General features: G+C 40.9%; 1 protein-coding gene across 2 annotated transcripts; it reads left to right on the top strand.

Annotated features, from left to right (window-relative positions):
• Positions 1–505: 505 nt before the first annotated feature.
• On the top strand, positions 506–13,337 carry EHF (ETS homologous factor). 2 transcript variants are annotated; one of them, XM_071428421.1, is made up of 8 exons: positions 506–971; positions 3,422–3,667; positions 3,987–4,046; positions 6,428–6,496; positions 6,587–6,655; positions 9,771–9,830; positions 12,246–12,441; positions 13,238–13,337. In XM_071428421.1, exons 1-8 carry the CDS (start codon positions 875–877, stop codon positions 13,335–13,337), a joined length of 897 nt encoding a protein of 298 aa, XP_071284522.1. In that variant the 5' UTR covers positions 506–874. The 2 variants fall into 2 exon arrangements, with proteins under 2 accessions (XP_071284522.1, XP_071284524.1); XM_071428423.1 differs by lacking the exon at positions 6,587–6,655.
• The last annotated feature ends 502 nt before the right edge of the window (positions 13,338–13,839 follow it).

The raw sequence follows: 13,839 nt of genomic DNA, 5'->3' as shown, positions 1-13,839 counted from the left end.
CAAGTAGGTTTTTAGTTTTTAAAGTAAAAAAAAGTACAGGACAATATTACTCATGGTGCTAATGCTAAGATACATGGAAAGGAAATTTTGCTTAAAAGAGGGAATGCGGTCTTGGGGGTGCTGTCACTCCACTATATTGATTCTGTACAGACAGCCACAAGAATGGCTGTCTCATTTACAAGATCTTTGGCCATCTGATTTTTTTGGTTGGTTGAAATGTATGATCTGTGATATTTGTTACCAAGAAGTGTTATAGACACTGCTGACACAGATCAGATAAGAAACTGGGTCAGCTGACAAGATATTCCCTGTAAGGCTACCTCCCTGTAACACTTTGGGTATATCCTTCTGTGTGAAGGATTTTCTGAGCATGGCTTGTAGTCTACCATATAGTTTCATTTGCAATTATTGGAAAGTTCTTTCTTTCTCCTAAAAGAAAAAAAAAAAAAAAAAAAAAAAGAAAAAAATAGGAAAACTTGTTTAAATCACATTTCTCTTTAAAGCAGAAAAAAAAGAGTAAAACTATTTAGTATTTCATTTCTCAAAGCTTGGCAGTTTTCATGTATTGCTCTGTCAGGAGCCTTGTCTTTTCATTCGGCTTCTTTTCTGATTACAGATTATTCATTTATGGATGGGCAGCTGTAGAAACTTGCTTCTTGCGTATGCAAATTAATCATGGTAATGTTTATCATAAGGAGATTTTGTGGCAGTGGAAAAGGGGTTGTGTCAACATGTTCTTGATTTCAGTTGTGTCTTCTACAAATGGAATTGGCCTCCTTGCTTCACCTTCAGTGGATTTTTTTTTTTTTTTTGCCATTTACCTCTTGGACTAGACACCGCTCACTAAGGAAGCTGTTTGATTCACTTACAGATCATGATTTTGGAAGGAGCTGGCAGGATGAGTATCAATTCCAGCAGCAATCTACTCCACCAGCAGCCTTCCTGGACAGACGGATATTCCACATGCAATGGTAGGAGGAATTGAACTGCTCTGAGCAGTATTTTTGGGAATAAAGCCAGGGGAAAGGGGCTGCTACACCTTTAAGCATGTACAAGTATTATTTTTCAGTAGTACTAATTTACCGGAGTTTCACTTCTGGTAAGAAAAATTTTCTTTTGTTACTTCATTTGTAAAAAGCTGAACTTACAATAGGGACCAGTTTATTGTTCATTTCCTTACTGGCTCTCTTTCTTAAAATTTAACTTTGTTGAAAATGCCAGAAGTTCTCTCTTAGTCCAGAATTCTTTCTCTCGTACCTTTACCCCTCGTGCTTCCTCTGAACCAACATTACTGTTTAATGCTAATCACCCCTCTGGCTTTCCAGGGGAATAGTATTTTTATTCCTTTGCTGTATTTGCTTTTTCGATTCAAATTTCTAGATAGCTTTATAATTAGACTGGCATTAGAGCACTAAGTAGCTTGTGGCTTGTGATTTTTTCTCTTTATTTCTCCTTACTGTTTTCTGATTAATATCTGGGTATGTAAAAATGTATTCATATATATTCTCTCAGTATAAAAATATATATAAACCTGTATCTGTATAGGTGCTTGACATACTTTTAGAATTCTCTTCATTATTCAATGGACAGGTAAAATTTAAAATCTACGCAGACAATCATATGCTACTCTTGTCCTTTGGATCCAAATAATACTACAACAAACCTTACAATTAAAGTTCCCACTTAAAGAAATGCTTATTCTTTTTGCTGTGTAATTTCTAAATACACAGGAATACATCAACATATGCTTAATAAATGTGCTTGTTTTTCTATAATATTGTCATACACGAAAAAAGTAATGTCTGAGTTTCACTCTTCCATAGGATTTTGTGGAGGCAAATGGTGGGGGTCTACATCCAAGTTGCAGGGCGAAACTCCTCAGGATTCACTTATGCTTTAGAGGTACAGGAATCTCAAAGTTCAGACCAGCCTGCCCAGTAACTCACCACTAAACTTACTTTTACCTAAGATACTTTCTCCTCTCACGAAAGTATCTTTGCTAACATTAGGATTCTCATGGCCTTTGAAATCACTTTACTCTTCTGAAGTGATAAGAATACAAATCAATCTCCTTTTCAGGGGATATATGACAGCTCCAGCATACCTTTTTTCGCTGACATACCACATTTTAAATAATTTCCACACTCATTCCCCACATCCTTCAATAGTAGGATGAGGAACAGTACTGCAAACTCCCTAAGTTACTTACACAAGCCTTGTTGGCTAATATTGATAGAGAAAGCTAAATAACTGTGGGTATTGTTTCTTTGTTACCTGGAAACTGTCCTGTACCTTAGCTGAAGAAGCCTGAGGTCTAGTGCGCCTGAGTTAAGGTGATTTCCTAAAATGTGCCAGTTCTGGTGCTTGTGGTCCTCTGGCAATGTCCACTGCTGTCAGTGTTTCTCACTGTGTGGTTAATTTTCTTCTAGAGGAGACTGGGAACAGACTGGTGCCATATCCTGGAGCAAGGTCCCTGCAGAGCTAGGCCATGGCAGTCTCTCCTCCCTCTGTAATCTCTCATGCCGTCAGCCTTAAACCCTTCTTGCACTTGTGAACATTTTATCTCACTGTCACCTCTGTCTGGCATAGTCCATTTTCCTCCTTTCCCAGGGAATAAATTGCACTGAACTCTGTGAGGACAGACCAAAGCAATCCTGCCTTTGCTCTTATCTTACATAATGATCCTGTCCCATGTAGAATTTCTTCCATTTGCACATGCAAATTACTGTCGTGCAATGACATACAACTGAGAGCAGTTAAGGAGATTGCCAAGAAAAGACTCAGACATTCTAACAAGAAAATTAGGCAGCTTCCATAGCTAAAAATGAGTTTTATAACTACATTCAGAAACCACCTTACATGACTACAGCAATAATCTGCACCATCAGAATGCCAGCTCTGTCGTGGAACCATGGCCCACACTGATAGGCTTTTACTGTGGAACATTATGAGAGTGCTTTTAACTTTCTTTTTCCCAACACCATAATTAATATTTAGCCCCTACTAAGTTCTTATTCAAAGAATAAGAATAAGAATCATGTCTCCTTATGAGAGTTTTGCAAGGCTTTTCCATCATTTTCTGATGCAATAAAGTAATTTTTCCACACATCCCTTTTCAGCAGTATTTCTGTAAAGTCTCTTCCCTCAGAGAACTTTGGTGTATTTAGCCAACATTAATAAGTTAATTCCTGCAAATCAATCAGCCAAGAAGTGTGTAATGAAATAATGCCCAATTTTTAGTTGGAAAACTGAGGCCAAAACCCCCACAATATCTTCTCCAGCAATAGCTACTGAGCCAATGTTAAGGCCTGAGAAAAGCATCTAGATCTGCAGACTTCCAAGACATGCAATTTGGCTGTAGATCTTATTGTTGATGACTATTATGCTATCAGAGACAGCAAATATTTTTTTTCTTTTCCAGTATCCAGTAGCTTCTATGGAACCCAGTGGCACGAAATACACCCACAGTACTGGACTAAGTTTCAAGTCTGGGAGTGGCTGCAGCACCTCCTTGATACCAACCAGCTGGATGCCAACTGCATACCTTTCCAGGAGTTTGATATCAATGGGGAACATCTGTGTAGTATGAGCCTGCAGGAGTTCACTCAGGCAGCTGGGACAGCAGGACAACTGCTTTACAGCAACCTCCAGCACCTAAAATGGAATGGTAAATAAATACTAGAGAGAGACATGTGTACATTACTCTGAATTCTGGATCTTCAGAAGTCATTTACGTTCCCCAGAAGCCTGCCTGGCAGATTATACTTTCTATGTTTGCTATTCTGCTTATAGCACATTTATGGTATTGCTAAATTTCTTGGATATGACTTAAGGCAGAAATCTGAAGGATGAAGAAGAGAGGGAATGTTTTCTACTCCAAAATCAGCCTTCTGGCTCAGGTGTAGAAGTTGCTGCTTGGAGCTAATACATTTGATTTCTCTGTGCTCATTCTCACACTTCCCATCTGCCAATTTGCTTTCTTGCAGGTCAGTGTGGAAGTGACATGTACCAATCTCATAATGTCATTGTGAAGACAGAGCAAACAGGTGAGTAGCAGTTGGGTAAATTGTCCTTTGAAAAGAGGGGATCCCTCTTCCAAGGGAGACAAATCAAAGTGGCATTAAATAAAAGGGAAAGTGTATCATGCAGAATTAAAGAAGCAATACAGATGTCAGTCCGTGCCTACTTCTGAAGTTGCAGGTAATACCACATGCATGTGGCCACTTTTCCTGGGAGACCTCTGCAGTATCAGCAGTCTACACTGATGTTCAAAGTTGGAATAGTTTGAGGTGCTCCATGGAAGCAGCTTTGTAGAGAACTTCATTCTACACTTCATTCAAGAGATTTCAAAACAACTATTTTAACAATATGCTCCATTAAAAAAAAAAAGGAAGAAAGAAAGGAAGAACAAATATTTTGTTGTGAAGTGCTGTAATGTTTAAAACACGAGGAGATTTCCAAAAACCAGCTTGGAGAGAAAACAAAATGTTACATTTTAAATGTTACATTTTCTCCACAGGTTTCAATGAAACTGAAATTCAGGCAGTAGTTTGGTTTGATCAAATCTGCATTTTTGCTGTTGCAGTTCTTTCTGAGTGTGTTTATAGTTAGATCCCTTTCCTCCCAGGGCTTTGTTCAACTGAGAAAAGAACTTGAGCTTGATTCAACCGTCCTCTTCAGGCACAATTATTTTCCTTGTTCCTTTGCCAGATCACACCTGTCCATATCCACACTCTCTATCCCACTAGTCCCAGCCTCTTTGTATGTAGGTGTGCCCATGAGCCACATTTTGATATCTGCTGGCAGAAAAAATACTGATCTGTTGCATGTGGTGTCTCCAACAAATACTGTCAGCCTGTTTATCCACTTAACCTGTTGGAGCCCAGCCTCTCCAGCCAGGAATATTGCCCACATTCTCCTTGCAGCAGGCAAGGATTGCAATCTGCAATCCACTCCTGCTATGGGAGATGTGCATGAGGCAGCCTTGCTGCTTGCCAGAGAGGTAACTCCAGTAATCCTTTAAGTCCTGATTTATGAGATCCTGGTGTGATATTATTTCCTCCTCCTACCAGACATGAGGCAAAGCACCTCAGCTGCGTATCTTGGAAAGGACTAACTGACGGGTGGTTCTCCTGGATGAGCTGAATCAGGAATGGCCTGGTGGGCCTCTGGTGGTGCCAGCCACGGCCAGTTGGAGTGGGTTAAGTTTCTGCATGTGGGGGAGCAGGAATTGTGGATTAGAACTGCTGGGAAAGTTACTTCTTGTGAGGCAGCAGGGACAGGGCTGGTGGTTTTCAGGGGAAGCCCGACTCACTCCAGTAAATCATCACAGCTGCAAAGACATGGGTACTGAAAAAGGGCAAAATGAACAAAGGTGAACACTTTCCCTGTGTTCTGGCTGTGTAAGGCCTGTTTTCAGAGGCAACATTAGGCAGATCAGGTGTCCAAGCAAGCAAAGGGTGTGTGCTATTGTAGGAACGCAAGCTCTGGGTGCCCAAACATGCAGCTATTAGTTAGCATGCCTGCTAAATTCCTATGTCATAAGTGGTAACTTGGCCAAACATGATTATTTAGCTGTAACTCATTTTGGGGTTTTTGATTTCATTTATATGAACATGAAAAAAATTAGGTTTAACCTAGATTTGAACTTTCTATCTCATCCCTTCTGACCTGGTTTCAAAAGAAAAAGAGATTTTTAAAGCTTCTGACCTTAAACAGGCACTGTGAAGGAGGTAATTTCCAGACCAGTGTACAGGTCATAAAGACAATATTTCTGTTCTGCTTATATTGATCCATATGACCAGAAGGTCACTAAAAATGATTCCTCTTTAATCATGAAGGTGGTTTTTAGGTTAAGGATGGGGACATAGTGTGCCTGGAATAAAATGGCCCTTCATCTAGGATTAGGCTTTGATGTTTCTCACTATGTGCTTAAACAATAAGCTGTGTTTCAGAGAGGACTTTCGAGTTCTACCATTGTAGAAATAAACACTCATCATAAGCATCCTTCTTTTTTACTAGATATTTGAAAACACTTTCATCTCTGTGGCTCCAACGCACTGTCATAATCATCAGGGGCTGAGAATTCAGGACTGGATTGGGTAGAATTAGAGTTGATCTGGCATAGGAAACCTCCTCCAAGGCCAGGCATAAATGATATACTAGTCAGGAAAAGGAAGAGCATAATACATTATTTCTAAAAGTCAGTGCTTTGTGTAAATATATTTGCCTGAATATGCAAAACTCCATGCATAATTTGAGTGAAAGGAAATAATTTTGTACATAGCCCCTTCACTTCTTGGTTCTCTTGACAGCTTTTCTTCTTTTTTTTTTCACATTTTAAATTCTTTCAGTGCTCAATATTTACCTCTGTGCTGAAAAACGTTCTTTTGGTGATCTAATTTTCTTTTTGGTCCTTTACCTTCAGATCCATCATTAATGGTGTCCTGGAAAGAAGAGAATTATCTTTATGACAGTGGCTATGGTAGCACAGTAGGTAACTAACATCACAATACTTCATGCATTCTGAGATGGCTTTATTGTTGTCTGAGGCTATTAGTTTAAACGTCTTCTTTTTAATTCCCAGACTTATTGGACAGTAAAACATTCTGTCGTGCTCAGATTTCCATGATGACACCTAGTCACCAATCTTCTGGTAAGAAACTTGTAATTATATTTTTAATTGTTTGTCACTTGTCCCAGAGCTACTGACATGTAATAGTCTCTGTGGTCTTCTGTCGTAGGATTGCATCTGAGCCTCCAGTAATTTTAAACCAAGCAATGATGATTCTGACAGATTTATTAGCTGTCATTATTACAATAGCTTTCTTTAAAGAAATGCTTCTGTCTTCTCTCTGTCAAGAGGAAGATGATCAAATAATCTGTAATCTCCACATATCTTTTAAAGTGACTGAGTCAAAGGGGTAAACATTAGTGTCAGAGAGACAAGACATTCCAGCTACACCACGCTTTCCTGAGGTGCAGCACACGGGGCAAACAAGTGCCCCATTCCTCCCCAAAGCGGCTGTGCTCCCCGGTGAGCCCGTGATTCATGCTGAACAGGCTGCTGGCTTTGGGCCGGGCTGGGCTTGGCCTGGGGCAGCTGCAGGGCAGGCACCAAGCCCTGTGCCCAAACGCACCGGCACAAGGGCTTCTGCTGCAGCCTCTCTGAGCTGACACGGGGTGCCCACTGAACCCCCCGCCTTCTGTGAGGAAGAGCTCAAAGCTGCCTGCTGAAGGGCAGGAAACACAGCAAAGCTGTGCCTGGCCAAAGTGCAGTCTGATCACACTGGTGAAGGCCCTGTGGGCCCTGTCCTGGCACCAGCACGGAGGCGGGAGAGCGAGGCAGTGGGGAAAGAATAAAGCAGAGGAGGCAGGGGAGCGAGAAAGCGGGGAGGGAAGGCAGGTTCTTCTTAGGAGGCCGTCAAGCAGAGATCTGAGGGAGAAGGCACTGGAAGTCCTGGGAGGAGAAAGGAGAGTGTGTTGCTGTAGTCCAGCCTTGCTCTGGGAACAGCCCTGGGCTTCTGTATGTGCCCATGGCCCCAGCCCCTGTGCCTGCCGTCCCCTGCTCCTCCATCCTCCTGAGCTGGATTGGCCAAGCGACATACTGTTTAAACCAATGCACTCAGCTACATTAATTAAATTAACAAAAAAAAGTAACAAATTAACAGAATTAACAACAATAAAAACCCAAGCCAACAAAAAACAACAATAAAAAAAAACCAAAAACCCAAAAAACCAAAAACCAAACCAAACAAAAAAAAAATCTACCCTCCCCCCACCCCCCCAAAAAAAAAAAAAGGACAGAGGGAGAAAACTTGACCAGAATAAGAAAACCATCAAACCTTAAAAACCCCAACCAAACACCCTGTCTTTCTCCACCACCTCCACCCACTCTCACAAGATGGCTACCAGGATTTCAGGGCTCTCTGACAGGGCTGGGGACCTGTCCAGATCCTGGCACGGTGTGTTTATCTGCTGACTGCTTAAGCCTAGAGCTAGGGTGGCACGCCAAGGGCACAGCCTCCTGTAAAAACTAAATTTGTATATCCCGTAAAAAAATGGCTCATTCCTGAATCATATGCAAATAATGTGTAACCTTTTGTCAAAAGTTTTGCAAGACGGCTTTGTTGAAACTGCATCATAACTCTTTTCATCTGTCAGGCCCCAGCCTCCTAACATGGCATGTTTGAAACCAGTCTCCACGTAGGAGCTGTGGCAGAGCAGGAGGCTATTTACACAGCTGAAATCCAGAATAAATCACTGGCTAGGCAGAAGGCAGCTGAACTTCCAAGAATAAATTTCCAGCTAAGTGGAGCATAACAAACATTTGCAAGCGAATTGTAGGATTTTAAAATGAGAAGGATTTATATGAGGGCAAATAAAGAACTGGGTCCTGCAGTCGTTACCTGGAGTTCCCACAGGCTTTTAATAACATATGGGGAATAATAATCTGAGGAAAGGCAGTGAAATAAGCCTCATTTTACTTCCCCCAAACCACACCCCCCTCCAAGCTGAGTGAGGTTCAGGCTAGTTCCTGCTCTTTGAGAGTGGGAAGGCAAAATGACTCAGAGCACGTTTGCTGCTTGGGGGTCAAGGACAGTAATTTATCAGACTTAGAATAGCAGAGGTTAGGCCTATCCCCACGGTCTTGTTCAGTTTATGTTTCCAGTTATGTATGAATAAAGCAAGTGTGTGAATAACTTTGCATCTACCTTTTCACATGCAGTTATTGCAGTAGCTTGTGCAAATCTGACAAGTTTCTATGCAAATAAATATTTCCTGTGAGTCATTTTCCCATGCAAATGCCTGGTTTCCATGAAAAGTATGATAATTGTGCATTCATAGAAGCTGGGAAAACATGCGTGGGACCTTAAGCTTTGCTTTATGGGATTCAGGGACAAGGTATGCTGAAAAGCAAACACAGAAGGGGCTCCCTCTCAGGTCTATCCCACAGATTTTGTGAGACTTAGAGCAATCAGATGAAAGCTATTAATTAAGTACAAGAGCAGAGCCAGGCTGCGGTGGTTTGGGGGCGGGAGGGTTGAACGTGCAGACTGCGAGGTAGGTTACATTCATGAACAGGCGGAACTTCTTTTTTTTCATTTCTGAAGAAATGCTTGTGCCAGAAATCCTATTTCTCCTCTGGCTGGCTGCAGGTGATAAAATACCATTGATGAGAAATGGCTTGTTCCTATGGCTCTGAGCCACAGAGAAATATATGCTTGTCCTGCTGCCAAAAACTCCTACCAGCGCAGCCCCTTTCCCCCACCCTGCCCCCCTAAACAACAGCACTTTGCCAGTTCATTATGTTTTAGTCAGGTAGGTGTTCTGTGCATTGGTACCAGCACATACATTTCCCATTAGATCATCTCTTCAGAAACAAATAAGCCCCCAAAGATACGTGCTTCAGCAAAGACTAAGATAATGGGACAATTCAGGATTCCTTTTACAGATGTGATCATCCTATTTTTCCCTCTCTCACACACAATATGAGGTGAGGTATTTGTTAATCAAATTTAGCTTTCAAAAGTCAAATGTTTACCTCTGCATTCATTCTTTATTCATCAGTGGTCTCTTTGAGAAGTGTGCTGATTAACATATAGTACAGAAAACAAAACTCTCCCTCCTCACTTAGATTACCTTCCGAAAAGTGATTATCTTTAGAAGAGATATTTGTTCTTTTTTGTGGTTTTATTTCTTTCAACCTGCTAGTCAATGGAAAGCCTTTAATCAAATTTACAAATAGGCTTAATTTTCCTTCTCTGCAGACTCTTCAGATGCAAAAAAATCGCAAGATCATACCCCAAAGTCCCACACCAAGAAGCACAGTAAGTCAACATCCATGCTTATAAGGGTTGGTTAGTTGATTGAAGGAAAAAGAAACAAATGAAAATCAGATCCTATTTGGGAGGGAAGAGGAAGCATTTTGAATGCAAAACTCGTTAAATCATTATTGTGAATGAATTTGGAGAGGATCTGACTATCTAGTACTGCTTGTTTGCGTCATTTTTGGACTCAATATTGTTAAACTTTTCAAATTGTTTTTATCAGTGAGGGCCTATGGGGAAGCAACCAGAAACCAGCTTCCTCTGCCCTGTATTGAGCTAGGCTGGTGGAGTGGAGGAAAGGAATGATGAGGAAGACCCAGGATTTAATCAGAAGGGCCTGTGCGTGGGCACAGTCATGCTGGTGCCTGTGCCTGCCAGGTGCAGCACACACCACAGACCCTGCTCAGCATCTCCTTGCAGAACTTCTCACGCACGACATCACAAGCAGGCACCTGTGCCTCAGTCTTGCCACCTTCTTATCCCCTGATATGACAGTCTCTGCTCTCCCCTCACCTACATTTTCTGCAAGTTTTTATACAACCTGACTCTGAAGACAGGATACCATAATTGTGATTTCTGTACATAGTTCCATTTACATATTTTACCGAGATTTTTTGATGCTGAAAATATCCTATGTATGTCTTTTCCATCCTATTTATTTCCCTGATTATAGGGAGGAAGCTATAGGAAAGCTTAGTATGGTCTTTCACTGCATTTTGTGGTATTTGCGTTCATCCTTTTTCAATATGACCTCCAGATTATGTCTCTTCCTGACTCTTCTTACTCTTGTTCTGTCGCTTTGCCCCAACAGAACTCCTGAACTTCATATCTGTACATAGATATCTAGGTGGTGGGGTTTTTTTGTGTGTGTGTGTGTATAATAAGGTTGTTCATGAGAGGATCAGACCGGACTGGTGTGAAGAAAGTCCTGGTGTGAAGAAAGAACTGAGGTCTGTCAGCCTGTTCAGCTTGGAGAAGAGAAGGCTGAAGGTTGACACATCCCAGTCTCCAGCTTCCTCAGGAACGGCAGTGAAGGGGGAGGTGCTGATCTCCTCTGTCTAGTGACCAGTAATAGGACATGAGGAAATGGAGTGAAGGTGTGCCAGGGAAAGTTTAGACTGCACAACAGAGAAGGTTCTTCACCCAGAAGGTGGTCAAGCACTGGAACAGGCTCCCCAGGAAAGTGATCACAGCACCAAGCCTGACAGAGTTCAAGGAGCCTCTCAACAATGCTCTTAGTCATATGGCTTAGTTCTGGGATGTCCTGCAAGAAGCAGGGAGTAAGACTTGGTGATTTTTATAGGTCCTTTTCAACTTGAGATATTCTGTGATTCTAACATCTCATCAGTCACAGCCTGGGCATATAAAACAGGTGACACTGGCAGTCTGGGCTGATCCTCTTCATTTCCAATTCCTTCAGTACTGCTCCATATCATGACCATAAGTTACTGATGTCCAGATAGTCTACCACATTTTAATGGGTCCAGGAAACAATTATAATAATAAAGAAAAATAATGGATTCGTTGACTTAAATCTAATTCTACTTATACTGCACTGCATACCATTTTCAAGTTACCTTCACATCTTTGACTAGCTTGTTTCCTTCTTAATTTGGTCTAATTGCATGCTTTTGAAGTCAGACCAAAGGACTGCTGTCTTACTGGCTCACCTTGTCACTGTGTTTGTTATTCTTCATTTGTAAACTACTTCATCTGACTTGATGGATTTATTTTTTTTTTTTTGACCTGGACTTTCTGGTGCTATCTTTATAGTAACTGTGAGATGTATTTGTGATTAAACTGAGAGGTCCACCTGTTGAACTTGGAGATCTGTTTTTGTCTTTTCTACACCATGGTCAAACTTTTTGGTTTCCTTTTTACACATGGTTTTGGCTGGCCAGTTTTGTCACTGTCTTTCTATCCACTCTACACCTTCTTACTTACTTATTCATGCAGAATGGCAGTTCACCTCCTGTGCCTTCTGTCTGTCTGTTAAATGCAAGGAGGTTCAGTGCCTCCTTCACAGTAATCTCAGCTGTTTCATGTGCCGCACAATAATATCAGGTTACATGCTGTGCTGTAGACAGGGATCAGGAGAAATGGGCAAATGAGATGAGGGGAAGGCTTAAGCATGTTCTCTTTAGGGCAGAAACAGTGCCAAAGGCAGAAGGAAGCAGTGGGAGGTTTGGACTCTGCTTCCCCTGGTTGCTGGGGCTCCTACCTACCTGCCTGAGGCCAACGTTTACCTGCAGTCGAAAGGCTGCCAGTGTTTTTCACCTGCATATCTCTGAGGTGGGGGTCGTGTGCTCCAGAAACTATGGCCTGAGTGTTCACCCTCTGTAGATGACATAAAAATTGCAAGCATAGCCCAGAGAGCTCTTGAGACACTCCTTCCTGCCCTCTTTCCTTTTTCAGACCCTCGAGGAACTCATCTTTGGGAATTTATCCGAGATATTCTTCTCAATCCTGAGAAAAACCCAGGATTAATCAAGTGGGAAGACCGGTCAGAAGGTGTCTTCAGATTTTTAAAATCTGAAGCTGTGGCTCAGCTGTGGGGAAAGAAGAAAAACAACAGCAGCATGACTTACGAGAAACTCAGCCGGGCTATGAGGTGAGCTGGATGTTGCTGAGGAAGACTGTGGCTCATACACAGACCAACTGGATGGAGGATTTGTCTGACTTTTAAAAATGATTTCTCAACAGCAGAAGTTGCTTTCTTTGACAGTCTCTTACACCAGTTTTCAGATTGTAGCATGATGTTCTTCTCCTGTTTCTGTAAAATATATGATATATAAAACACAAATAATTGCTAATAGATGTGTAAATTCTGTTTGGCTCCATCCATACAACCAATGTAGGAAGGGAATATGGTTGCAGAAACCTGAGAATGTTTAAATGGCCCAGTAATGGCTGGAGAGCTTGTTATTTCCAGCAACATTCAGAAACTAGGTATAACCCACCATCCATTGTCTTAAAATCGGTATTAGGATTTTCTTTCCTCTTTAATTCAACATTTTGAGAATTTTTCCATAATCTCTGAAACTTCAAAATATATTTTTAAAAGGGTGATGAGGTTCTTTCCCAGTCTGATTTTCAGATCCTGGCTTATCTGGGAAAAAACCCTGTGAAATCTCGTAAGAGTGTGTGATAAATACAGCAATATGCCTTGACCTGAAACACGGTGAAATTCAAACTCAGAAGCTAATTAATATAAAGGAAAAAGAAAACATCAATTTTTCCTTCTCTGTCATTCAGTTATAATGATCTTAGATATTATATATATATATATATCTCAATAGAAAATCAAGACTTTTTAAGCTAGTCTAAGGGATTGTCTAGTTGGCAGTGGCCTTTTAGGACCATAGGTGAATTTACTCTTATATCTTTTTCTGTTTTTATTTTAACAGATACTATTACAAAAGAGAAATCCTTGAGCGTGTGGATGGTCGGAGATTAGTATATAAATTTGGAAAGAATGCTCGTGGTTGGAGAGAAAATGAAAATTAAATATATCAAGAAATAACATTTAAAACACGTGGATGTAAATATTCAAAGACTATTTTCTTATATTTATGTATCAAACTGGGGTGAGAAAACAATTCTACTTCTGTCGGGAAGAAAGAACATTATCATTATTGGTGTTAAAATTATTTTATTTGAAGTATGTCCTGTATGGGGAAAAAATGTACACAGTTTTCTGTGATATAAGTTAACATTATAGAATTATGATTATTTTTCCCTTCTTGTGAAGTTTTCCTCTTTTTTTTTAATCATACAGGCATAATGTGATTTACGAGTCATGTAAAGAAAGGGAAGGAGCTAAATATTAGGGCATTTAGGGAGTATGATAATCCACTTTGGAAGGCAACAATAAGTGGAGGAAACAGTAAAGCATCTCTGAGCCAAGTAGCCTTCTTCCATAGTCAGATGGTTTATAGCTTTCCTTGGCCAATACCACTTGTTCCTTCCTGCCTCTGATTTCTGAGTGTTTTAATTCTTTGCTGGCTTT

Source organism: Agelaius tricolor, unplaced genomic scaffold, assembly GCF_023055355.1.
Source record: "Agelaius tricolor isolate 1412-34295 unplaced genomic scaffold, bAgeTri1.0.p SCAF_5, whole genome shotgun sequence".
NCBI classification, from domain to species: Eukaryota; Metazoa; Chordata; class Aves; order Passeriformes; family Icteridae; genus Agelaius; species Agelaius tricolor.
This window is presented reverse-complemented; position numbering and strand designations above follow the sequence as displayed.

Coding starts and splice junctions, on each gene's coding strand:
- EHF (XM_071428421.1), top strand. CDS start 875: ATGATTTTGGAAGGAGCTGGCAGGATGAGTATCAATTCCAGCAGCAAT. Junction 3,668..3,986: donor CCAGCACCTAAAATGGAATG/GTAAATAAATAC, acceptor GCTTTCTTGCAG/GTCAGTGTGGAAGTGACATG. Junction 9,831..12,245: donor GTCCCACACCAAGAAGCACA/GTAAGTCAACAT, acceptor TTCCTTTTTCAG/ACCCTCGAGGAACTCATCTT.